At 45.1% G+C, this 26576-nt stretch overlaps 1 protein-coding gene across 4 annotated transcripts in view; it reads right to left on the reverse strand.

The window, feature by feature from the left end:
• The window catches only part of Adamtsl3 (ADAMTS like 3), a 296131-nt gene that overhangs the window by 116077 nt on the left and 153478 nt on the right, over positions 1–26576 (reverse strand). For all 4 annotated transcript variants that reach the window (XR_008212849.1, XM_052712357.1, XM_052712358.1 and 1 more), the window contains exons 8-9: positions 15043–15117; positions 9305–9462 (exon numbers count right to left, since the gene is read on the reverse strand). Coding sequence is in view for 3 of the 4 variants with exons in the window: in XM_052712357.1 (XP_052568317.1) it covers positions 9305–9462; positions 15043–15117 (233 nt within the window). In the remaining variant the exon portion in view is untranslated. The remainder of the gene's footprint in view (positions 1–9304; positions 9463–15042; positions 15118–26576) is intronic.

Genomic DNA, 26576 nt, shown 5'->3' on the forward strand with positions numbered 1-26576 from the left:
TCAATTCTAGCACTTGGAAGGCACAGGCAGATCTCTCTGAGTTCAAGCCCAACCTGTTCTATAGAGTGAGTTCCAGGACAGCCATGGCTACAGAGAGAATCCTTGTCTCAGGAAAAAAAATCAGCTCTAGAAACTCAAGACACAACATAAAAATAATCTGTAGAAGAAAATAACAAAGGTAAAAATGTATATAAACAGAAAGAAAAGTGAAACTAAGAAAAAAAGTTGACCAGCACAACTAAAAATTAGTGTCTAGACACATCAGAGATACTTTCTGGATGAGTAGAGCAAAACAAAAAATTAGACAAGGAGTCAATAAATTCTACTCTACTCTACTCTACTCTATTCTACTCTACTCTACTCTACTCTACTCTACTCTACTCTACTCTATTCTACTCTACTCTATTCTACTCTACTCTACTCTACTCTACTCTACTCTACTCTACTCTACTCTATTCTACTCTACTCTATTCTACTCTACTCTACTCTACTCTACTCTACTCTACTCTACTCTACTCTATTCTACTCTACTCTATTCTACTCTACTCTACTCTATTCTACTCTACTCTACTCTACTCTATTCTACTCTACTCTACTCTACTCTACTCTACTCTATTCTACTCTACTCTACTCTACTCTACTCTACTCTATTCTACTCTACTCTATTCTACTCTACTCTATTCTACTCTACTCTACTCTACTCTACTCTACTCTACTCTACTCTATTCTACTCTACTCTACTCTACTCTATTCTATTCTACTCTACTCTATTCTATTCTACTCTACTCTACTCTACTCTATTCTACTCTACTCTACTCTACTCTATTCTACTCTACTCTACTCTACTCTACTCTACTCTATTCTATTCTACTCTACTCTACTCTACTCTACTCTACTCTACTTTACTCTACTCTACTCTACTCTACTCTACTCTACTCTATTCTACTCTACTCTATTCCTTTTTGACAGGTCTTATTCTATAGCCCAGACTGCTTTGGAACTTACACTATGATCCAAGTTAGCCTCAAACTCTCAGTCCTCCTGCCTCTGCCTCTTAATTAATGATATCGCAAGCATGTTCCGAAATGCTTAGGCACATGCTTACTTAAAAATCCCATGCCTACTAACCTCTAATAGATGCCAGGGGCTGCAAGGAACCACACAATTTTTCCATAGCCTGTTACTCTCCAGTTCTTCAAGAGAACAGTGTGTGCTTCTTCCCCAGTCTTCAGATGCACAACTCCTTCTGCAAGGTCATTCCCATCTGATAACTCTGAGTTCCATGTCACGAGAAAATGCACAGAGGACTCCAGGAGAGGTGACAGCTCTCCACCTGCCTCATTTAGTCTGCTCCTCATTAACTGCTCTGGTCCTCCCTTCAGGAACTCTTCCCACCCAGGGGAGAAGAAGGGGCCCTGAGAAACACATCAGGTACCGCCAAATGCCATGTGTCCCCATGGTATATGTGAATGAACTTGAAGCTGCCGCCTTCCCTATTTAAGCCACGCCCCCTCCCCCATCCTAAGTAGATAGATCTGCCCAACAGGAGCGGAATTGAAAGTAGATTAAGAGTGGTTGAGATGGGCTTTGTGTTACGTTGTTACTTTCTTGGTTTTGTTTTGGCTGTTGTAACAAGCAGAGAAAATGGATTTTATATCTTAAGAGAAACATGGTAATAAAAAAAAAAATGCTCCCCGGGGCCATGGTTCCCTAGGATTTCTATACTCACTCAGTCCCCTGGATGCCTCCACCGTACTTCAAACTGAAAATATCAGCACGGCAGGGAGCCAATGTTAGCCAGTCTCTTAGATGGCTGTGAGGGTGAGGAGGTGCTGGGGCTGTGACCCAAAAGGGAGCAGCTGAGAGGTGAGGGAGGAAGGGTGAGGAATTAAGGACCATTTGTAGCCACACAGTAAGCAAAAACAAACAAACAGAAAACAGAGGGTGAAAGAACAGTAAGCTCCCTAGAGAGCACTGGCTCTTCACTGAAAAAGCTTGCATGGGGGTAATGGTGATGGGTCAGCCAGCAGATGACAAACTTGGAAGCCTGGGTTCATCCCTAGGACTCACACAGTGGAAGGAGAAAACTACCTCATGCCAATTGTCCTCTGCCCTCCACATGTCCCCACCTGTGGCCTCCCTCCACAGACGAGAAATTAAAATGTAATAAAAATTTTAAAAAAAGAAACTCAAGCCCATGGTGGTGGCGCACGCCTTTAATCCCACCACTCGGGAGGCAGAGGCAGGCAGATCTCTGAGTTTGAAGCCAGCCTGGTGTACAAAGCAATTTCCAGGACAGCCAAGGGTACACAGAGAAACCCTGTCTCAAAAAATAAAAATAAAAAACAAGCAAACAAAAAAATTAAATGACCCCACGAATCTGTTAACATTAAGTCGAAAATACCAACTTGATAAAAACATGATTATTAAAATCTACTTCATATGTCAAAGAGAAATAATAAAAATGAGCAATGTTTCTTTGTAGACAGACATTCCATTTAATAAGATCTTTGTAGGAATAAGTTTTGATAAAACTATCAAGTACACTCTTTTTAATTACATGATTTTTTTTAAAAAATGACTCAACCCATCTGTTTTCCTCCAACAAGTGTGAGCTTGTTGTGCGGGCTGCAGGGAGGGATTAAGGTACCTGAGAAGAGATGCAGAGAAAATCTGCAAATGTACAGAACAGACTCAGTCATCAGGGGATCTGGGTGTCTGGGTGTGGCAGGGTCCTTACACAAATTATTTTCTAGACATTGTCCAAAGTACCTGGGAGACACAGGGGTTCTACCTGGGTCCTGCTGAGACTGAACACTTTATGATTTGATGTTTCATTCTGATGTGGAGTTCCTGGGTTGTTGCTGACGGAGATGGCCACCCTAACGGGCATTTTCATTTTGAGGTTCTACATAAGAAATATAATAAAAGCCATTTCCTACCTTTGACTCTCCTTGACACCTGCTTGCTTTCCTTCTGTGGAAAGCCCTACTATTACGGTGTCTCTATCTACCCCCTCCCAGCAAACCCTGCCATCACAGTCTGTCTGTCCATCCCCTCCCAGCTGACCCTGCCATCATAGTCTGTCTGTCCATCTCCTTCTACCTGACCCTGCCATCACAGTCTGTCTGTCTGTCCCCTCCCACCTGCCCTTTTGGCAAACCCCTTCCTACACCCACAGAGGAAAGGGGAGAGAGGGGGTGGACAGGCTTTGCACAGCTTACAGCTGAGCCTAACCTGGGGAAGGTGTATTCTCACTATTTCACAGAAGAAGAACTATGATTTAGTCCTCGTCCCTGTCTTTGAAAAGCTATAGGAATGAAATTCATTTAGAAATATCTCTCTCCATCAAACCTAACTTTCAAATCAAAATTTCAAACTAAACTAGCAAAAAAATAATAACCCTTAGGAGTCACACTCTAACGTTAATGCTGTAAACAGGTTTATTTGGCATTTATTTACTGGTGTATAGGTGCATATATATGTGAGCACACTCATGCGTATATGTCTGAGCACACTCGTGCATATATGTGTGAGCACACTTGTGCCTCGGCACTTATGTGACCATCAAAGGAGCTAGTGGGTACCAGAAATTGGATTCAGATTGTCAGGCTTGGTGGCAAGCATTTATTAATTTGAGACAAATCTCACTATGTAGCCTAGGCTAGTCTCAAATTTGTGATCCTCCTGCCTCAGCCACCTGATTACAGACATGAACTAGCATGCCCTGGCTGAACCGCTTTCATGAAGAAATGGACCTCAGCAGGCCACATCAGAGGAGCAGGTGAGGCTCTTCGCAAGGCTCCACCTTTGTGATCAGCAGCAAAGGTGTAGGGGAAATGGGCTCTAGATTGAGGACGTGATGAAATAATTGAAATTCCTTCCCTGTGTCCCCCAAGAAACAAAACTGAAGTCTCAGCCCGCAGAGCCTCAGACTGTGATCTGACTTGGAAACGGGCTCTCTGCAGATGCCATGTTGTTGATAGGGGTTGTCAGACTGGGCCTGAGCCCAGAGTGCCTGTGTTCTTATGGAAAGGGCCGGCTATGAAGGCAGGTGTGCACGGTGGTGGTGGGGGCCGGAGGTGTGTGGGTGTGTGTGTGGGGGGAATAACATGACTTGGTGAGTGATGATGAAGGAGGAGAGAGGAACATGAAGCAGGTCCTCCCTCTCACCCCTCAGAAAGAGCCAATCCCACCCATACCTTTGCTTTACATATTACAGCTCCAGAACTGTAAGGCAGTCTCCACCCTTGTGCACACACTCCATCTGTGGTATTCTGTTACTGGACCATCAAGAACCCTAGGCAGGTACTGGCCCTAACACACATGCGTGCACACACACACACTCTCTCTCTCTCACACACACACACACACACACGCGCGCGCACACACACACACACACACACACACACACACCCTGCCCCTGCTGTGTTCTAACACACACACACACACACACACACTCACATGCGCGCACACACACACACATGTTCTAAAGCACCTGGAAATATGTGGATTTCACTGCTGCTGCCACCACACTGTGAGGCCATGACAGAAAGGAAAACAGGCAATTAGATATGCTATCAGAATTCTCTAGACAAGCAAAACAGTGTGAGTAGACAGCATCGAGATAACGGAGTGGCCTCCAAAGAAACTGGAGACAGACTGCATGGTTGAGGACGAATGGAAAAGCAACCAGAAAGTGTTTACCTAGAGGAACAAATATCTGAATTGAGCAAAAATGACTCCCCCCAAATGACAGCTTGCAGAGGGTAAATTCCAGGTAAAAAAAGAAAACAAATGGTTTTTTTCTCTCCCCTGACAATGGGTGTATGTTTCCCCGAGAGGCTTCCACCACAGAAACACATATCTTCCTCAGAGTCATTTGATTTTATTTCAGTGAAATGCACTCCAACTTGATATTGCCAAACATTTAGTCACAGATGCCAATGTTAGGTAATTTCCCACCGGGTAACCAGTGCTCATCAGTCAACAACTGCCCCAAACAGCAAGGACTGTTTCTACTGTATCTACTGCCCACTGGTGGCCAGGTACACATATTGCAGGAGCAGAATCCTGTGCTCCAGGGTAAATCACCCCATTGCCACAGAGATGGGACAGGAGCCACCATGAGAAAGTGTTCTTCAGGAAAACAAGATTATACAGTGAGAAGCCCACAGAAAGAAGGAAAAGCACAGTTCCCAGGGACAATCTAGCTCTGAAAATAGGGTTTCTTAAAGAATAAAGACCAGAATTTTTCTTTTCTCCTGGTGAAGTATACGTTACATGTAAAATTACAATAGTTTTCAACAGCTCATTTAGTAAAAGCCCCACATTTATAAAATCTATGACATAAACTATGAAGACAAACGTAGCCCAGAACACCCTCAACTGTGCTGGCAGTAGCCTAGAGGAGGTGGCCTGGGCCCCCCTGCCTCAGAGTTCTGTTTTAGGTGGAACCATCTTTATACCAGATGTTCCTCACTGAGTGAGATGGGAAGGGGTACAGTGAAATGCAGGGGACCGTCATCAGGAACCCCAGGTGGACTCTTACCCCACCCTCTAAGCAAAGTCCAGGTGTTGCTTGATCGTGTGATGGTCCAGAAAGAGATGGATGTAAGCAGAGTTCCTTACCTCAGCCACAGCACAGCTGGGCTACACCACACTGTTCTGAATGAAAAAAAAAAGTAACTGATGGAAAAGAATATTTCCTAGAAACCCACAGTATTTGGACAAGCTCCCAAGTCAGAGAAAAACAACATCAGAGCCATTCTGACTTCACTTTAAGTGTCTCCAACTTTGCCAGGTCCTCTCCCACCAAGCACCCCACAGCCGTGGAAGAAAATGGCTGTAGGCATGGAAATGACATTCTGTTTGTACACAGTTAGCTGTGTGTAACACCCGCTTTGATAACTATGTTTTTAAACAACCCTTTCGGTCTTGAGGGCCCCAAAGCCCTCCAGACACTGAAGCTGAAATCCAGAGCTGTTTATTCAGTCTCAAAGAGCCAGGGTTCGGAGACAGGGGGATGAGGGGGCTGCTAAATCAGAGTGCAGAGAGCGTGCTGTCACGTCGCACTCTGTCAGGAGGTAAGTGTCCATCTGGTTAAGAACGTCAGAAATAATCTTTATCTGTGCAAGTGATGTGTGGATACATAGTATTAAAAATGATTTTAAGAATCATATATGATAAATGTACCTGAGGCCACTTTCCCCAAACATGTCCCCTCTGCAATGGTTACTGTGGTTTCACTTTCTGATGTGTTCCTCAGTATTACAAAGATATGCACACACACACACACACACACACACACACACACACACACACACACACACACACAATGGTCCATGCGCATATACATATCCTATAGAAATGGTTTGTTGGCTGGGGAGACAACTCAGTTGGTAGAATGCCCACCATACAAGGACCTGAGTCTGATACCCAGTGCCTGCATTTAAAGCAAAAGCTGGTACACACCTGTAATCCCAGCATTGGAGAGGCAGGACAGGAGAGCCTCTGTGTTCACAGACTGACAGCCTAGCCTAATCAGTGAACCTGGATTGCAATGAAAGACTGTCATAAAACACAAGGTAGATAGCTCCGAAGGAGCAACAGCCAGGTGGACTTCCAGCTTCTGTGTGCATGAGCACACACATGCACCCACACGCCAAGCAATACGTAGCTCATGAGGATGTGTGATCATATACAAAGAATCAACAGGGTCCCTTCAAGCTCGGTCTGTGCTGATACCATAACCACTATCCTGAAATACTAATCTCTGTGGATAGCTCCCCGACTCAATCAGCGTCTCTTGCTCGGCCAGAGCCCTCTGGTACTGACTCAGTAAGAATATCGGTTCTCTGAGCAATTAAAAGAAAAAAGTATTGTGTCCGTGTGTGTGAGAGAGAGCCAAACAGCAGCACTACAAGGAAAGTATAGAATCCATGCTGTAGTAAGAGCTTAGAGAGAGAAGAGATGATCATCATGGCCCCATCCAGATCTCTGGGCAATGTGACTATCCGAGAAGAACTTGGGGTTGGTGCTTTCAGGATCTCACACAGAAGTCACAGATACCCATGGAAGCTAGGCAGATGATAAAGACGCGTGGAGCAGGGTGAATGGCAGCAGACACCTGTTCCTTTCATGCAATGTGAAGGATGCAACTGGGGAAGAGTGTAAACTACCACAAGCAAGAAAGTGAAGCCACAACCTCCTTGACATAGAACAAGCCAGCTACTCATCAGCTCCCTTCCACTTTAAGGGCAGGAAAAAAAAACTAACAACTGATATTTTTATATTTAAGAAAAAAATCTCTTCGTTTTCCAGCATTGATCATTGTCTTAGTTTTCGTTCCTGCTGCTGTGATTAAAACACGGACAAAAGGGACTCAGGGAGAAAGGGTTTGTCCTGGGTCACAGTTCCAGAGTGCCATCTGTCTCGCTGGGCAAGACAAGGAGGACGCAGCTTGAAGCGGCTGGTCACATCACATTCACAGGCAGGAAGCAGGGAGGGGTGACTGCATGCTTCTGCTCAGCTCCCTTCACTACACACGCAAGCACACAGTCTAGGACCCCAGCCAAGGGATGTTCCCACACAAAGCAGAGCTGTGCAGGCTCACCCTTGGCTGATCACACTGTAGGCTGAAGTCAGAACCTCGGGATGAAGATCAGTTCACAGGTTTAATCAAACCTCTACATGTCTCTCTGGTAGCACAACCAGTGTCTCCATAAAACATCCTTTGTCAAATTAATGCATTGAAAACAAATAGTATAGTGTTTTTTGAAGTTTCATGGGGTTTTGTGTGATGATTAATATCAAAAGGATCAAAACTCACTAACTAGGATACAAGCCTCTGGAAGGCTGTGAAGGAATTTCTAGACCAGGCTGAGACAGGAAGACCCACCTGGATGTGGGTCCTGATTAGTTACAAAGGAAAGGCTTGCTGAGCACTGACATTAATCTCTCTCTACTTCCTGACTGCAGATGTGGTCAGCTACCACATGACCCTGCCGCCATGACTTCCCGCCATGATGGACTTACTGTGAGTCCAAACAAACCCTTCCTTCCTTCCTAAGTTGCTTTTGTCAGGGATTTTCTTATAGCAACTATAAAAGTAATTAATATCATTTCCCCTCATAAAGGTATAACTGGCAATCAAGGCAATTTTTGCCCTTCTACTAAATTTTGGACGATTTTTCTGGAAATGGCAGGTGAACTCATTCACTGGATTATCGTTTGTTCTTTCATTCCTCGGAAATTTTCTTATACACCAGATTAGTTTTAACTTGTGTTGCTTTGGAAATAGATTGGCCTCTACACTTAATTCTTTTATACAAGGGAAGATGGTTCAACTCTACCTAGAGAGAGAAGTAGGCTCAGGGCTCTGGGGAAGACATAGTCCAAAAGGATGCTAGAGCAGGGCTCTTTGTGGTGGTATTGTGTTCCCCAAAATATTGTGCACCCTAATAAACTTATCTGGGGTCAAAGGACAGAACAGCCACTAGATACAGAGGCTAGAAAATGGTGGCACTCACATCTTTAATCCTAGCATTCCAGAGGCAGAAATCCCTCTGGATCTCTGTGAGTTCAAGACCACATTGGACACAGCCAGGCATGGTGACACACACCTTTAATCCCAGGGAGTGATGGCAGATAGCAGAAAGGTATATAAGGTGTGAGGACCAGGAACTAGAAGCATTTGGCTGGTTAAGCTTTCAGGCTTTTGGGCAGCAGTTTAGCTGAGATTCATTCTGGATGAGGACTCAGAGGCATCCAGTCTGAGGAAACAGGATCAGCTGAGGAACTGGCAAAGTGAGGTAGCTGTGGCTTGTTCTGCTTCTCTGATCTTCCAGCATTCACCCCAAAAACTGGTCTCAGGTTTGATTTTATTAATAAGGCCTCCTAAGATTCCTGCTACAGCTCTTCATCAAATGTGACCCTGATCTTGAATCAGCTGATGCAGTACAACACACTCACAGGGCTGAGGACGGCAGGGACAGCCCTGTCAGAGGAAACCTAGGGATGACCCCTGCCCTCTCCTTTTCTTCCCCAAGATGGTGTGCTTAGCCATTACCCATCTCCACCGACTTATCTGTGGATTTAAACTGAGCAGGGCACATGGGGGTGATGAATATGAAATTATACTCCCTCTGTAAGAATGAAGATTGATTCTTAACCCTGAGAGTCTCTACTTGAGCAAGAAGAACAGTTCTTGGGAATGACCTGTTCAGATGGAAACACAGATACACACTCTGTATGAATTCCCTTGCTGTGTTTAAATGGGATGGTCTGAAGATGGTCCATCTACCTTGAAGATGAAATCAGCCATCAGGGGCCCAGGAATCTTGAAGGTTTGTCTGTCAGCACCCTTCTGAAACTCAATCGTTGTGTTTTCTACAACAAAAACCCCGGGATTGTTGAAGCTGTGTTCTCCTCTGTTTCCTTGAAGTGTTTTTGACTCAATAACTGAAAATTTAAAAAGAAAATTTAAATATGAGAACCATCCTAAAGACATTTGGTTTCAAATGACATTTTTACTAAGTGCAACATCAGTATGTGTGATCAACAAATATAGAACTATCTACTCAGTTGATGGCATTGATTCCTATTGGCAGAATAGATACGTGAAAGTTTTAGGGGCTAGCAAGGATGGGGTTTTTTTTGGCCCAAATAGGTCTACTCAAGTTCTTGGAATCATTTCTACCACAGAATGAAGAGGAAAGTTTTCTTAGTTTATGCTTTTTTATGAGGTATCTAAAAGCCATGTCTCTTACTACCCATTCAGAAGAAAGAATCTCAATTTTGCTTTCAAGTATTATTTCTTCTTAAGTAAGTATAAATTCATGCTGTGCTGTGTAGTCTTCTGTCATCTAGTCCATGCGAATCTAGCACAATAGGTAAACCAGGAACTGATGGTGAAATGTGTGCTGTGTTGGGGCAGCTGCTGTTTTTCCACAGTGCTGAAGGACAACTTTCCATGTTTCCCAGGACCTCAGCAACATGAAAGAGAGTGTGGGAATCTGCAGAGGTGATCTGGGAGCAAGGAAAGACATCCATCCCCTAAACCACAGCGTAGACTTTCTTTTAGTTTGATTTTGATGTCTAGGAGAGCTACAGAGGAGAATGCTTTAGTTCTGAGTTCCTACAGAGGCCTCCATGGCATCTACATGGATGGCAAGGTGGAAGGCCCTGGAAATCCATAACCATCCCACCACTATTAAGGAAGAGGATATGTGTCTGTATTCTACTGTCCAAGGGCCAGCTAACTTCTCCCCTCAGGTCTCCACAGTGGGGTGGGGTGGGGGTATGGAGAGTGAGCAAGTAGGACCAGCAGCCTCACACAGTAGGAAGTGCCATCAGGAACTGAAGCCTTCTTCTGTGCCCGGATCTTTGCAGCTCATTTATACATTTTAGTATGATATTCATTTTATATGCATGCATCTGTATGTGAGCCCACATGACAGTATGTGCACCAAGTGCATGTAGGTGACTGGTGATGGTTAGAAGGAGACATCAGATCCCCTGGAACCGGAGTTACAGGAGAGTGTGAGCCGCAGTGTGGGTACTGAACCGAACTCAGGTCTTCTGCAAGAGTAGTAAGTTTAACTGTCGATCCCTTTCTCCAGACCCTATAAGGACAACTTTAAATATTTTAATCTGTACTAAAAAAAGGATGGAAAGAAGGAAGGAAGGGAGGGAGGGAGGGAGGGAGGGAGGAAGGGAGGGGAAATAAAGAAGGGAGGGAGGGAGGGAGGGAGGAAAAGAAACAATGGCTTTAAAGATAACAAATGCCTCCAGCTGTTTCTGACTGAAGGGCTGACACTGAAAACGATCAGCTGTGGCTCCTTTGGAAAGAGGCAGAGCCAAGTGACCAAGGGATTTGTTTAGACTATGGAGGTCAGTAGAACACTCTTAAGGCGGCTTTTCGGTGGCTATGCATGAGGGCTTATTGTTAGCCACAGCACCAAGCATGTGCCTACAGCAGATGCATGTCTGCAGTGTGTACCTGTCTGCCCCAGCACTGCTCTCCTTGGGTCATTAGGTACAGTGCCACGGTTCTATTCATGCTCAGCAGGCAGGACTTGGGGGGAAAATTGTATTTTTTTTGCTTGGCAGAGGTTTCAACCTACGGCATCTTGGCCTTTCGGGTTATTGTTAGTAGAACATTTGATTTATTATTATTTTGAATTTTGAAAGAATTTTTTTAAATGTGTGTGTGTGTGTGTGTGTGTGTGTGTGTGTGTGTGTGTGTGTGTATGTATGTTTGTGTGACTATCTACTACATGAGTGCAGTTCCCACAGCAGCCAGAAGAGGGCATTGGATGTATGCCCTGGAGCTGGACTTCGAGGCAGATGGGAGCCACCATGTGAGTGCTGGGCATCAAATTTAAAGCAGTTAGCACTCTTAAACATTGAGACGTCTCTCCAGGCCTTTACTGTTTTTAAAATTACATTCGCTTATTTACTGGGGTAGCACTGGTGTGGTGGCTCTCTCAGCCTATCACATAGGTCCTGGGGACTGAGCTCAGGTCGTTAGGCTTGGCAGAAAGAAGCTTGACCTTCTGGGTCATCTTCCCAGCTGTGTCCAACATACTTAGTGCCCAAGTTTTGCTCTAATGACGTTGCTTTTGCATGGACTTTCTTATTGCTTGCATCTGGGGAGGGGCGCATGACTGGAAAATCTGGGGCTGTGGGTTCCCTACAATAATGTGGCTAAGATTAGAACATGCTAGAAATTCAGGATCTAAACAGCTCTAGGCATATTGGAAGATGGACTTTCTATAATGAAATTCCATCCCACAACAAAGGGACTTGAAATTAACAGTACCCAGCATTCCCAGTTTTCAATTCTGCAGCCATTTGGAAGGTTGTAGTTACGACGGGCCTTAAAAGAATGATTTATTACTGCAAAATAAGCTTGATTTCAGAAATGCAGCTTTTAAAAAAAATGGTTATATAAAACAAGAAAACAAAACCCCTTCTGTACTGTGAAGTTCAGACATGTAAACTAAGTCCTTTGCAAGGCAGCCAGCAGAGACGGGTGGCTTTCAGAAAGGCTTCCAGAGCTGCCCGTGGGGCTTCAGAAGGGGAAATCTCCAAGCAATAGATCTGTCACTTGGAGAAGTGGGAGCGTTTCTGAACCCTGGTCTCCAGAAGAGTGCCAGTCTCCAGTACAAAGCCAGGCTTCATCTGCCCGCCCAGGCTCGTGAAAACGAGGCTCCCTCGGGGTGTTTGTCCATACTTTTTCTGCTTACTGAATGCATATTCTGTTTTTATGCCTTAAAAAAAAAGTCTCTTAAAGCTGGGCATAGTGGCTGACACTGGCAAACCAAGTCCAGAGCCAGCCTGGGCTACAAGCCAGCCTGGGCTACATGGGTAGTTCCAGGATCACCTGGACAACAGAATGAGACCTGTTCTCAAAACAGCACCACAGTCTTCCGCAACTGAACTTGGGGATCCACTTTCAGTGTCATTAGGGCAACACACGAAAACTGCATTTTAAACAGTGGTTACCGTCTGACTGTCACGCCAGAGAGTCCGCCCAGCTGCTTGCTTTCTTTGTGGCCTCTTGGCCTGCCTTCCCAGTACCGGGTGTTGAACCCAAAGCCTCACACTATTATTCCGCTAATTTCCAGCAATGGTTTTTGCCAATCCCAAATAAAATCTCATCTGCAGCCAGGAAACCAACCATCTGTTTTTTTTTTTTTTATCTCTGTAGCTTTCTCTGTCTAGGTATTGCATCTTATGGAATCAGGTGATGTGTGGCTTTTTGAAATTGGCTTCTTTTACTCAGTCAATATTTTCAAGGATCGTCTACCTACATTGTAGCATTCATCAGAATATCGTCCCTTTTTATCACCAAATAATATCCCACATGTGTCCTGAATAGTTTATTAATTCAACAATTGATGGATATCTGCATTGTTCTCATTTGAAGACTAGCAGGACTAATGTTGTTATGGATATTCAGCACTTTACTTATTTATTATTTATTTATGTAAATATGTATGGATTGGCGGGATTTTTTTGAGATAGATTCTCACATAGCCAAGGCTGGCCTTGAACACCCAATCTTCCTGACTCCATCTCCTAAACTCTGGGATTACAGGTATGCATCACCACGCCTGGTGCTTTTTATAGTTTTTAGTCCAAATGATATCTCATGATTTTATTATTGAGATAGATGATTCACAGAATTCAATTGGGATGATTTTTGCTAGTTTCTAAGTGTCATATTTTAATTTACAAGGAAGAAGAACTGATCCCATAGAGTGTTGAAGACTTTCAAGCCATTAGAAAATAGGTCTCTAAAACTCCTGATGCTTCACATCAAGGCAAGTCTTGCTTCACTAATGTCAATCATAAGGGGCTAGAGAATTTCTCCCTAAGAGCTTGTGGTGGGGAGATAGCTCGGTCAGTAAACTGTCTGCTGTATAAGCAGAGTGACCTGAGGTGGATTCCCAGCAGCCACAATAAAAAACAAACCGAACAGGTACAGCAGCAAGTACCTGTAAATCTAGCACAGAGAGGCAGACGGTGGGTTCGTGGAGCTTGCTGCCAGCCAGGTCAGCCAAGTGGTGAACTCCAGGTTCAGTGAGAGATCTTGTCTCAGAGAGGGTGGGGAGTGATCAAGGATGACCTCTGACATCCAACTCTGGCTTCAACATGCATTCCCACCCTACGTGATCATGCATGCATACCCCCCCCACACACATACACACTCACACACCTGTGTACACAAAGGCAAAGAGTTTAGTGTGATGATGACTTGAAATTTTTGCACATAACCACTTTGTTGAAAACGTTTCTCAGGATATTTGTGGGTAAAATATTAGTTCTGGATGGGGAAGCAAGCATACATACTACCCAAACTGTGAGACTCTTCTGGCCCTGAGAAATTCTTACGATTAAAAAACTATTCTATGGTGGTGGCCTAAAAAGCAACTACACAGTATTTCGACTCAGTGACCTTGACTGTGTGGCTTCATGGGAGTGTCTCTTCTTCTGTACAGGCAGAGCTAGCCAAATTCAATCAGCAGGGTGGAGAGATGGCTCAGTGGTTCCGAGAATGGACTGCTCTTGCTAAGGACCAGCTCACAACTTCCTGCAACTCCTGCTCCAGGGGTTTGGGTGCCACTGGCCTCCTTGGGGACCTGCACTCATGTACACACATCCCCTACACATACACATAATTTAAAATAATAAAAATAGGCCTTTAAACCCAATACACTGCTTCAAGCTCAGAGCCCAGTCTATCTGAGACTTACTATCTTCCGGACACAACTAAGAAAGCCTGAGACTATAAGGACACCATGGCAGACAGGAAGAAAACCCATGACACTTCCAGCTTCTGTACATACTAAAAAACCAAACACTCCTAAGGTAAGCGATGCCATCTGACATTAGCATAGAAAGACGTCTCTTGCACTTCTTTAGCTACTCTCCATACCCCACAAATCCTTCACCAGCTTTCACTAACACCTGCACTGGAAGTCGATAAATCAGCGGCAAAGCTTGTCCTTCCAGGTCAAAGGTCATTGATGAGGTCTTTATTTAATTGTTTTATTTTTTCTTTTAGTCCCAAACTTCTGACATCTCTAGAAGATCCTTGAATCCTTGTACACTTTTGCATACAATTCGATTTTCTCTCTCATGGGGAGATTGAGCTCAAATTTATATCTTTTCCACCTAAAAGTAAAAGAACAACTTATAGCATGTGCACGCATACACACACACACACACACACACACACACACACACACACACACACACACCATTAATAATCAAAGAAGAAAGAGTGGGAGAGAACACAGGAAGGGTTTGAGGGAGAGCATCTGGGAAGGGCTGGATAGAGAAAAGGGAGGGGCAAAGTGATGTAATCCTATTTCAATTAAAAATGTATTTAAAATATTTCCTAGAGACATAGACTGTTTGAGTATACAGGATAGAAATCCGCATCGTAAATAAGGAAGTGGATTTTTATTTGTTTGTGTCTGATGTTGCTTTCAGGAAATTGTGTAACACGCTAAGTTGAATTCTACTTACAGAGACGGGCAGGTCCTTTCACAGTAATTCTCACGCTTCGACTGCCCAAAGGAACAGCAATCACATTTTCCTCTCCTAGAAAAGTGCACAAGACAAATATAATCAAAACTCACATGCTGAAGACCCATGAGTGTGAGCCATTGGGTTAAAACGCCGGCAGTTCCTCAGAACATTGAGCAACCATGTAACCGGTGGTTCCGCCTCTGGGTAGATGCCTGTGAGAACTGAGAGCAAGGACTCACACAAGTGTTTGCCCATCCACAGTCACAGCAGCACTGTCTACAGCAGCTGAAAGGTGGAGGCAAGTGGCCGGCCACATCATGACACCTATGCTGTACCCGCAGGTAAAGCAAATTCTGACGCAGGCTCTCACATGACTCAGCCAGGAAGAAACTATGCTAAGTGAAACAGAACAATGGTAAAAGGACACACAAGCAGAAAGTAGGTTACTCAGGTGTGGGGAGGGGAAGAGGGAAATAAGGAGTTTTTGCTAAGTGGGTAGAGAGCTTCTGTTTTAAAAGATAAAGGACATTCTGGAGACAGGTGATGACAATGGTTCCCCTGAACCATACACTTAAAAATGACTAAAATGCTGGTCACATGGACGTGAGAGATGGTTCGGTTAGGTCCTTGCAAGCACGAGGAACCTAAGTTCATTCCTCAGCACCCACACAAAAAGCACCAGGCATGGTGGCATATGCTTATAATCCAAGAGCTGGGGAGACAGAGACAGGAGAATCCTTGGGGTTCAGTGGTTAGGTAGTACAGCCTATTGGTGAGCTCTAGGCCAATGAGAGACTGTCTCAAAAGAGATGGATGGTACCTGAAGTTATTGCTGATCTTCACATGCATGAGCACGCACATGTGCATGATTCCCCTGACACACCCACATGTGCATGATTCCCCTGACACACACACAAAATGGATAAAACAGTCACTTTATATATATATATATATATATATATATATATATATATATATATATATATATATATGTAATCGTAATTTTAAAAATTCATACCGTATAATCTCACACTAGAACCGTGTGTTTCCGTATTGCATTCTCGTGTATATGTAAGTTGCAGCAATACATACAACACTATATTACATGCACATGTTACACTATACGGTGTGTGAGTGGGAAGATGAGAGTGTACACATATGAGTGTGAGGCAGAGGATTGTGTGGTTGCTCATTAGTGAGTAACAGCAAAGCATTTCAGTTCCTCTGTCCTCCATATGTGATGGGGAGCTCACACTCAGCTGCTGGTGGTGATTACCTCTGAGAAAGACAGAATTGTGGGGTGGGGGTAGAGAACATGAGTTCATGCTTTCTGGTTTTTCTGTAGTAAAATGTGCTTTTTTGTTTGTTTGTTTGTTTGGTTTTTCAAGACAGGGTTTCTCTGTGTAGTTTTTGTGCCTTTCCTGGATCTCGCTCTGTAGACCAGGCTGGCCTCAAACTCACAGAGATCCGCCTGCTTCTGCCTCCCAAGTGCTGGGATTAAAGGTGTGTGCCACCACTGCCCGGCTCCAAAATGTGCTTTTTCTAGACTATAAGTCTGATACATACTTTTAATTAAGTTTAAGATTTAAATTGGATAGGTCAAAGCTGAAACAATGGGTAACAGCAAAAAGACAAGGGCCAAGAGTTTGGCTGGGAGAGTTTTAGAAAAACTTTCAGCAAAAAGTTCCATCTCAGATGACAGAAAGAATGAGAGGTGTCAGTGACAAGTTCAGGGTCAAAGCAACTCTGAAACCCTCACCAAAATAAAAGGCAGCCCAGAAACCCTGAAACCCTCACCACAATAAAAGGCATCCCAGAAACTCTGAAACCCTCACCAAAATAAAAGGCAGCCCAGAAACTCTGAAACCCTCACCAAAATAAAAGGCAGCCCAGAAACAGATGCATATGAGCCCGTTTGATTAAAGTTACAGATAAAAATATTGAATAATACATAGCAAATAATTCCTGAACTCTCACCCCAGCAGACATGAACAGGGCTTTAGGGGAGTCCCGATTTCATGCAAATAGGACACAGAGGAGCAATGGCTGTGTTGAGTCAGTATTGAAATGCATCGTGGAGAACAGAGACTAGATGATAAATGACGATTTTCTTCAAGTAAATGTCAAGAGGAAAGAAGAAAAGAGCAAAGCCAGGCATGTCTTTAAGCCCAGCACTCACTTGGGAGGCAGAGGCAGGTGGATTTCTCTGAGTTCAAGGCTAGCCTGGTCTACATAGGGAGTTCCAGGACAGCTAGGGCTACATAGTGAGACCCTGTCTCAAAAAAAAAAAATCCAGAGACCCAAGGAAACTCCTGGCCTTATGTGACAACTAATTTGAAGAAATAATAATAATAATAAAAAACCAGCAACAAACACACAGTGGAGTAAGAACTTCTACAAGCAGACGATGAGCAAACATTGTAGTGAGCGGCATTTCAAGCCCTGGAAATTAACCAAGGGCTTGCAAAGGTCTGGGCAGTAATTACTCAAGAAAAACACAGGGTAAGAGCAGCAAAGACTGGGAATATCAACTTATTTCTTTCTGTCTTCCCTGTTCTCTACCCTCACAGTAACCTTTTTAAAAAGCCCTTAACCTGAGTGAGGGCCAGCAGCTTGCCAGACCCTGCAAGACTTGGAGTGGCTTTGGAGCTCCTTCAAAGCCCAATTCCCAGCAGTCATTACTTGGCTTGTGTGGTCATTGCCTGGAAGACCCCACTCAGCTGCCTGAATCTGACCTGTGAGCTTGCCCAGTGCAAATCGCCTCCCCGTGGGAGTTTGACCAAAACAATCAGAAGTTTTTGTTTAATATCAAGGCTATATGAGGTCACTGTCAACTACCAAAAACCCTCAGTGGAAGAGCTGGAAAACCATGTCCAATATATTCCTGGGAGTGGGTGGCCATATGCATGTAGGGCAGCTATTGTATGTAGGATGTCGTATGTATGCAGGGCAGCCATATGTATATAGGGTGGCCATATGTATGTCGGGATGCATGCTTACCCAGAAAAGCCTGCAAAGGTCTTGAGCTCTTATCTGCTAACCCTGAAGCAGGGAGTGAAGGTTAGAATAAAGCTGTCAACTACCTGGTTGCCTGTTGGAAACATATCTCAACACACACACACACACACACACACACACACACACACACACACACACACAGAGAGAGAGAGAGAGAGAGAGAGAGAGAGAGAATTTCAAAGCATATGACGATAGAGATAATAATCAGACACATCTAGAACATTGAGCATTCTGTGGGACAACTAAAACTAAAAACACTTTAAAAAGGCAATACCATAGAAAATGTTTTCCACATTAAAAAAACAAAAACAAAAAGAGCAAAGAGATTTTAAAAACTAAATACACTGAAGGAAAGGACTGGTCCAGGGGTCAAAATGTGCTTCAGCACATCTGGTTCATGCAGTGCTGACAGCTTACTTTGTGTACATACAACTGAAGTGGTGAGCAATGGACAAATGTGGCTTATGGTGCAAATGCAGCATCAATACTGAGCCCAGGTACAAGATCTACAGTCGTTATATTAGTTACTGTATTATTAGTATATTAGTTAGCAAGTTCTACTTATATCAGAAAAATTAAGAGAATCAATAGATTAAAACTCAGTAAATAAAAGAAAGTGGGAACATTTTTTCCCTCTACCCATATGTATGTGTGTGTGATGTGAATGTGTATAACCATCTCTGCAAGTGTGGCCATGCCCCCATGTGTGCACGTGCACATGGAGACTCAAGGTTGACATCTGGAGTCTTCCTAGGTGGCCCTTTATTCTTTGAGGCAGGGTCTCTCAGTTAAGCCTAGAGCTTGCTAGCCAGCTTGCTCTGGGGATTCCCTTTCTGGCGGTGTGATGATGAAATGACAGGTGTGTGGCCATAGCAACCTGACACTCACATGGGGTTTGGGGATCCAAGATCTGGTCTTTTTGCTCGCAGGGCAAACACTTAAGTGCTGAACCATCTCTGCAGCCCTCCAAAAAACTTTATGTGGCCTGATTGGGCATGCCTCTCTAAGCACTTGTTTGTATGGAAGGTTCACAATGCATCATGCAGGTGTTGGACGCACATGCACAGCAAACAGCTGTGATAGAGGCAACTGCTGAAGAGCAGACTTGGTTGGGACTGGTGGATGAAAGCATGCCAACTTTATAATATAAATTGTTAATCTGTACTGTATATACGCAAACACTTCTCCTTTGAAGGGCTGTAGCAGGCCCAAGCTCGGCAAACCCGGCATGTCTGACCTTCACCTTTCCCTCTCCTTTTCTAAAAACAATTAGACTACATTCTAAGCTGTCCCCCAAAGTCCTTCCCTTTATTTGGCTACTGACTCAGTCTGGCCCACCAAGGCCCACCAATCAAAATTCTTTATTTGTCTAACACATTCAATCAGCATGTATCAACTCGCGCTAGTGCAGACTCCCCCTTTTTCTCCTTAAAAACCCACTCCTGCAGAAACATCTGTTGGGGGCTGGCGAGATGGCTCAGGGGTCAAGAGCACTGACTGCTCTTCCAGAGAATCTGGGGTTCAATTCCCAGCAACCACATGGTGGCTCACAACTGTCTGTGGCTCCAGTTCCAGGGGATCTGACACCCTCACACAGACATACATGCAGGCAAAACACCAATGCACATAAAATAAACATATAAATTATTGAAAAACAACACCTGCTTGCTGTCTGCCTTTGTCAAGCCTCCCCACCGCCTTGCCCCTCTGGAGTAATAGTTCTCCTTTGTGCTGAGAAGCTGGTGTCTGGGTGTGCCCTGTACTGACTCCCAGGGCTGGCGGAGGAGTGGGGGGTGGGGAGTCAACCTCCCTTCCAACTCCTGCCTAGAAGGACCCACCAATGTGATTACCCTGTAGTTTCTTAGACGATGATTGCTCACATTGCCTGTTGACTATTTTTGTTTTCTTGGCCAGGACAGTCTTGACTTTATGAACAAACACATAGCAAATTACATATAATAAAAACAGTTTTAAAACGTATTTTTGAACACACAAAACAAAAACTTCCTTTGAATAAAAAAAAAAAAAAACGCTACTGTAGCAGATCAGTCAGAGGGAATAGTGTCACTAAAAATGTAGGCTGTAGTATCTTTGAGAAGTGTGTGTCACCCCACTGCCACACTGTCATGTGAAGCTGTGCAGGCCAGAGGCCCTGACAGGTTACTCCGGGCAGGGGGTGGAGGAGGAGGGATGGTCCCTGGGCCTCCCACTGTACCCTCACAGTGGACTGCAAAGGCAACAGGAGAGGTTTGGAATAGGGCAGGGGCATCCTATAAGGGGACCCTTCTGCAGAGCTTGACATCTTCAGATTCTAGGGAAAGTAATTCCACCCTGAAATCCAAGTGCTTCTTCCAAACCAGAATCCTTTGCTTCAGGGACCAGTCTGTCTGTCTCAGTCCCCGGCACATTAAAAAGTTAGCACACAGACACATGGATTCAGGGAACAGAAAAGAAAACCCAGAATTAAACCCACACAGCCACAGCTGCCTGGTTTCGTTGTTTGTTTGTTTGTTTGACAAAAATATACATTGGTAAAAAAGTGTCTTCAAGAAATGGTTCTGGGAAAACTGAATGCTCTCATGTACCTTTTCATCCCATCTCTCCTCCCTTAAGACCTTGCCCTCCCTCTCTGTTCCCTTTCTACTTTCATCTCTCTCTCTCTCTCTCTCTCTCTCTCTCTCTCTCTCTCTCTCTCTCTCTCTCTCTCTCACACACACACACACACACACACACACACACACACCATTTCATCCTATATATAAATTACTAGGAAACCTGCTGCAGATTCCTGTTCACTTTCAGTGATCCAGTCCCAGGTTGGAACCAGAGGGTGCTGCTGAGGATGCTGTACCATAACACCCCATAGGGCCTATAGCAAGGGCAAACTCAAGGTTACATAGGGCAGAAGGGGAGGCTTGGTGTGATCACAAATGCTGAGCACTGTGTCTTCAGTGACTTGTATTGAGTGCCACAGTCTGGCTCTGAGGGGTGACCAAGTGTGAACCCCCTGAGGTAGAAGCATTGGTGGGCGGGAGGCAGAGGCCTCAGGTATTGCCTAGAGGACCTAAAGTGCCTTCAGGTGGGGCTGTAAGGGGATGGTTGATGAGTTTCAGAAAAGCCTCTCCATGCTGAGGAGCAGGCTGTCTCGGAGGCTCTGATCTGTGGAATAAACAGTGATGAAAAAGCAGACACAGCCTACGTAAACAATCTCTCAAACACTTGGCAGCAGAGGTCGGTGAAGGATTTGGGCAGGAATAGAAACCGGTGTGTTTAAAAGAATTTTCTTGATAGAGTCATAAGAGAAATAAATGATGAAAACACATTTCATATAAACATAAAATTATACACTCATATATTTTGATATGCACATGTGTACCTATACACATACACACATCTTAAAAATTACACTTTGGAGATGGGAGAGACCTGGTCCCGGGAAGCCCTGGTGGGAAAGGGAGGGGAGATAAAGGAGAGGGCCTGAGGGGTGGAGTGAGGTCTCTGAGGAAACGGAGGGGCTGGAGTCCAGAGCCCAGATGGAGGGATTAATTAGCCTTGGAAAGGAAGGCAGCCTCTGCCTCTACAGCGGGAGGGGGGTGGGGAACTGGAGCAGCTGCAGGGTGAGGCCTCTGCTGATGGTTTCTGGGTTTTATTGGAATTTTTTTCCCCCCCCGATACTCTTTGGAACCTAGAATACAATCGCTTTTTACTTCTTTGATTTATTTACATCTTTTTCAGTACTGGAAATTGAACTGAGGGTCTTCGCATCTGGGGAAAGCACTCTTGTCTACCACTCAGCTAGATCCCCAGTCTTCCTCTTTTGATTCTGAGACAAGCTCTCACTAAGTTACCAGGGCTGGCTTTGAACTCACGCTGTACCCAAGACTAGCTTAGAACTTGCAATCTTCCTGCCTCAGCCTCCCAGGTAGCAGGGATTATTGGACCATGCCATCAGGTCTAGCTTTGGAATCGGGAGTTTTTATACATAGACCACACATAAAGTACATTTCTTCATATAGGCCTGCGTATGTTAGCTTTCCGTCTCTGTAGGGAATACCTGTAGTCAGAAAAGCTGTATTTTGCCTTCTGGATTTGGAGGTTCCAGCTCACAGCCCTGTTGTTTGGACCTGTGGTGAGGTACATCGTGGTGCTGAGTGCACAGTGGAATGAAACTGCTCAGGAATGAAACTGCTCAACTCCCGGCAGCTGGGAAGCAGGGAGGGAGAGACGATCCTGGGGCCCCAGTATCCATTTCGATAGCAGGGCCCAGCACGAGGCATGTGGTATGTGCCTGTAATCTCAGCAATAGTGGAGCTGAGCCAGCATGACGGCCACAAGTGTGAGGCTAGCCTAGACTACACAGTGAGATTCTGTCTCAAGAAAGGAGGGAAAAAGGAAAAAGCAGATTTGTTGACGGAACTCCTAACCTCCTCCACTGGGCCCCACCTCCTAAAGACACCACTCTCTCATAGTAGCTACAGCCAGAGGCTGGTGACTAAGCACAGTGTACTCTGGAGGGGGGTGGGGGGAGCAGTTGAGATTCAAACCATGGTACTGAGGTTTATACACTGCTAGTTGGACAGACGATGTGGTGGCACTTGATTCAATAATTTTAGATCATTCATGGATACAAAGCATTTGCTTTTGCTGCTTTTTACCTACAAGCTGTTCCTTCTGGTAAAAGCCTTGTTTTCCAGGGTTTACTTGTCCTGCCTGTTAGGATGGGTGACTTCTAGGCCTCCTGGCAAACTCCCCCCTGGGTCTGGTGCTAGCCTAGAGCTTGGGATTGGGCTGAAGCAAGGGCTAGTATTGGAAAAGCAAGAATAGTCTCAGAGAAGCCTCTGGAAACCTCCCACCATGGTGCCCGGACGGAGATGCCAACCAAGGCTGAGGCACCATCAAATCCTATCACATCCCATCGTGGCACCATCCAGTGGCTGAAGTGGGTCCCACCAACCAGAGGCCTCTTCTGTGTTCCAAACCATCATATCGATGGCAAGAAGCCCACATCTGGGAACACTCAGATTTGGAGGTGGTGATGGCGGCCAGTGGTTCCTGCGGGACACTGATTATTTTGGAATTCTTCCCAAACCTTCTCATTGAAATTTGTCCTGTGATATCCTTGATCCTGCCAATGGCTGCTCCATCTCCCAGGGCTTTTCTTCTCATTCTTTAGGTGGGATTTGCATCATTTTTACTCTGCGAACTATAGAGAGAGGCAATGTAGGGAGGTTATAAACCCAGACTCTGGAGCCCAGCAGCATGGGCTGGAACAGCAGCAGCTCGGCCTAAACTTGGCATGTGGCCCAGGGCAAGCTGCTTACCCTCACTGCCTCAAGTCCACCTGTGAAATGGTAAGAATATTTGCTCTGAGAGGTTGCCGTCAGTGCTCAATGAGCAATATTTGCAAAAGGTCCCTCAAAGAGCCTGGTGGCGCTGGAAGGTAGGGGGAGGCTGAGCATGCGCGGTGGTCCCGGGCGCCACACGGGGGCGCCACGCTAAGTAACTCAGACAAGCCGCCAGGTTTACACTAGTGGAAATCTATCTCCGCAACGAAGAACACTGAATTTGTTCACGTTTCAATGTTTTGCCCCACATCACGGCGCTCCTAAACTGGAGATCCAGTGTTTGAACCATAAACTCCACCCTCAACTCTTCTTCCAGGAGTCCAGCTTACAGTGTGTACCGGTGGGTTCACTATGGATGTTCCTTATGGCATCACTCTTCGACTACACAGTCACTACACAGACTTAAGATTGAGTTTGCAGCCACTGGTTTACACACACACACACACACACACACACACACACACACACACACACACACACACACACACACCACCATTCTCAAATCCAACTGCTCCCTCTTGTTTTTTTTTCAGTCTCTAGTTTCCTGTTGTGGATCATGGCTTTGCTAAGTCACAAGAGACACAGGAAACAGACCTGGGTGTGGTGGTGCACACTTACAACCCCGGCGTTTTGGAGGCGAGAGGTTCAGGAGTGTAAATCATTCTCAGATATGTGAGACTTTGTTGCAAAAAAAAAAAAAGATATATAGGAGAAATATTGTCCTCAAAATATTAAGGATTCAATAAGCATCAACTGCAGCTCTCCCCCCCCCACACTGTAATCTATATCAAATCGCTTATTTTCACTGGTAAGTCCCACTAGAACTATGTCAACATATATATCTGTATTATTTCATGTTTTAATAAATATTCCAAGATAACACAAGGAAAAGGTATTCCAAGGACCCTCATGTTAGCAACATCTCCATTTTCCTATACCTGGGGTGTGTGTGTGTGTGTGTGTGTGTGTGTGTGTGTGTGTGTGTGTGTGTAACTGTATCTGTGTGTATGTGTGAGAGAGAGATCTTTTCTGTTGGTTGGACTTGTTTTTGCTAAATGCTCTTTTGTTCAAGTATTTTCTTGTTACTTTTCTTTAACCGGGTGCTGGTTGGTCTTGTCAACTTGGCATAGACCTAGACATCTGGCAAGAGGGAGTCTTAATGGAGAAAAGGCCTCTGCAAGATGGCCTGTAGGCACGTCTGTAGAGCGTTTTCTTTATTAATGATTGGTGTGGGAGGGCCCAGATCACTGTGGGTGGTGCCATCCTAGAGCAGGTGGTCTGAGTCATTTTAGAAAGCAGATCCAGAAAGCAAACGAGGAACATTCCTCCACGCCCTCTATATCAGCTCCCGCTTCCAGGTTCCTGCCTTGAGTCCCTACTCTGACTTTCCTCTGTGATGGAGTGTGACTTGATAATTGTAAGATGAAACACACTCTATCCTCCATAAGATGCTTTTGGTCCTGGTGCTTTATCACAGCAATAGAAACCCTGAGACACCTCTCATCTATATTTTCTTTCTATTACCTAAATACACACACGCACACATACATGCACATGGCTCCCCCACACAAACACAACATACATACCATTCAAAGGAATACACGAGTTTCTTTTTTCAGGAAGAATGATATCTGAATAGATACTAGTGTTCATAATAGTTAGACCCCATAAAACTGCAAACAATATGCTTGCCTTTACAAAGCGCTAACAGGTATGAAAGTGTTTGTCATCTGAAAGCACATGGTGCTTGGTACTGACCCCACATGACCACACCATCTGGCATGGCTTAGACTAAAGGTGGCGCTCTCTGTCACACCGTGAAGAGCAGAGGCAGACAGCTTTTCAGAACTCCAGTGATGAAATCTCTGTGGTGCTGTGGCTGGCTGTGCTGTGCCCGAGAGTCAGCATGTGGGCGCCGCCGGTGTTTAAAGCTGCCTGCGGGAGGTTTCCAGGCTCCTTTCCATGAATGGAGATGGGAGAGATGAAGTGAGCCAAGGAGCTAACGCAGGAAAAGGAATAGTAAGAAGCAGAGAGCATCAAAGGGGAGAGGAATACAGCAAGGATTTGATTCCGTGAGAGCAGCCAGCTGCAAGCCGGAAATGGATTCCTCGGTACCCTGCCTGGAGCCACGCAGCCTCTCGCCGCCCCTGAGCCGAAGGGCAAGCATTGCTGAGTATCTGGTCTCCGTGCCAGTGGGCTCTGAACCTGAAGACATATTTATTTACTAGTTTAAAATGCCTTTACCTCAAGAGTGAGGCAATCAGCCGTTTGTCTAGCTAGTCAAATGTGAGTTGATGCTTACCTCCATGGCAACCTGAACAGCAGGCAGTAAGCGAGGGCTGGGGGCGGGGTCAGGGAGCGGGGGAGCGGTGGTGGGAGGTGGGGGGTGCTGTGATACGTGACATCTACTAAAAAACTCAGATGTTCCACAAAATCCTGCTGCGCCTCTTCTTTTCTGCCTGAATGTGGCATCGAAGAAATGAAGGGTCTGGCGGGAATAAACTTATCAGTTGTCTTGAGTGGTGAAAACGAGGCTGAAAAGCAGAAGTGCTAGCCAGAGGTGCGTTAACAATCACCTGGGAAGTCTGGTGGTGTACCTGATCCCCTGACTCACCCCCATGAAACTGTAAAATTGTAGGGCAGAGCTGCTGAGGAGTCTAAGATGGGACAAACTGTGCCGGTGATCTTGATTTGCATGCTGGGTAAGGACCCACGAAGCTGGGCTCCCCCCAGGAGAAATAGGGGCGGGTTGGTTGAGGCAGCCATACCCATCTCTGCTTCCACTTCTGTTTCAGCCCCATCGCTCTAAATCTCGGGTATGTTTCACCTTGTGCTCACTCAGATGTCTTTTCAGGATAGCTTGGGAGAGTCTCTGAGCACACAGACCTGAAGCCAAACCGTTCTAGCTACTCATGATTTGTGAGACCTAAAACAAGGCACTCCATTCCCCTGGGATAACCTCTCCATTTGTCAACTGGAGAGGCATGATGGTCTATACCTGAGAGCGATAAATCAGAACATTCAGGAAAAACAAAAACAAAACAACAACAACAACAAAAAACTAACATTGTGCCCAGCACAAAGTAAACATGCAGCCAGGGGAGGGAGACAGTAGCAGCAGCAGCAGCAGCAGCAGCAGCAGCAGCAGCAGCCTGACAACTATTAGTA

This window comes from Peromyscus californicus, unplaced genomic scaffold, assembly GCF_007827085.1.
Source record: "Peromyscus californicus insignis strain IS unplaced genomic scaffold, ASM782708v3 Scaffold_4__1_contigs__length_199733344, whole genome shotgun sequence".
Taxonomy (NCBI): domain Eukaryota; kingdom Metazoa; phylum Chordata; class Mammalia; order Rodentia; family Cricetidae; genus Peromyscus; species Peromyscus californicus.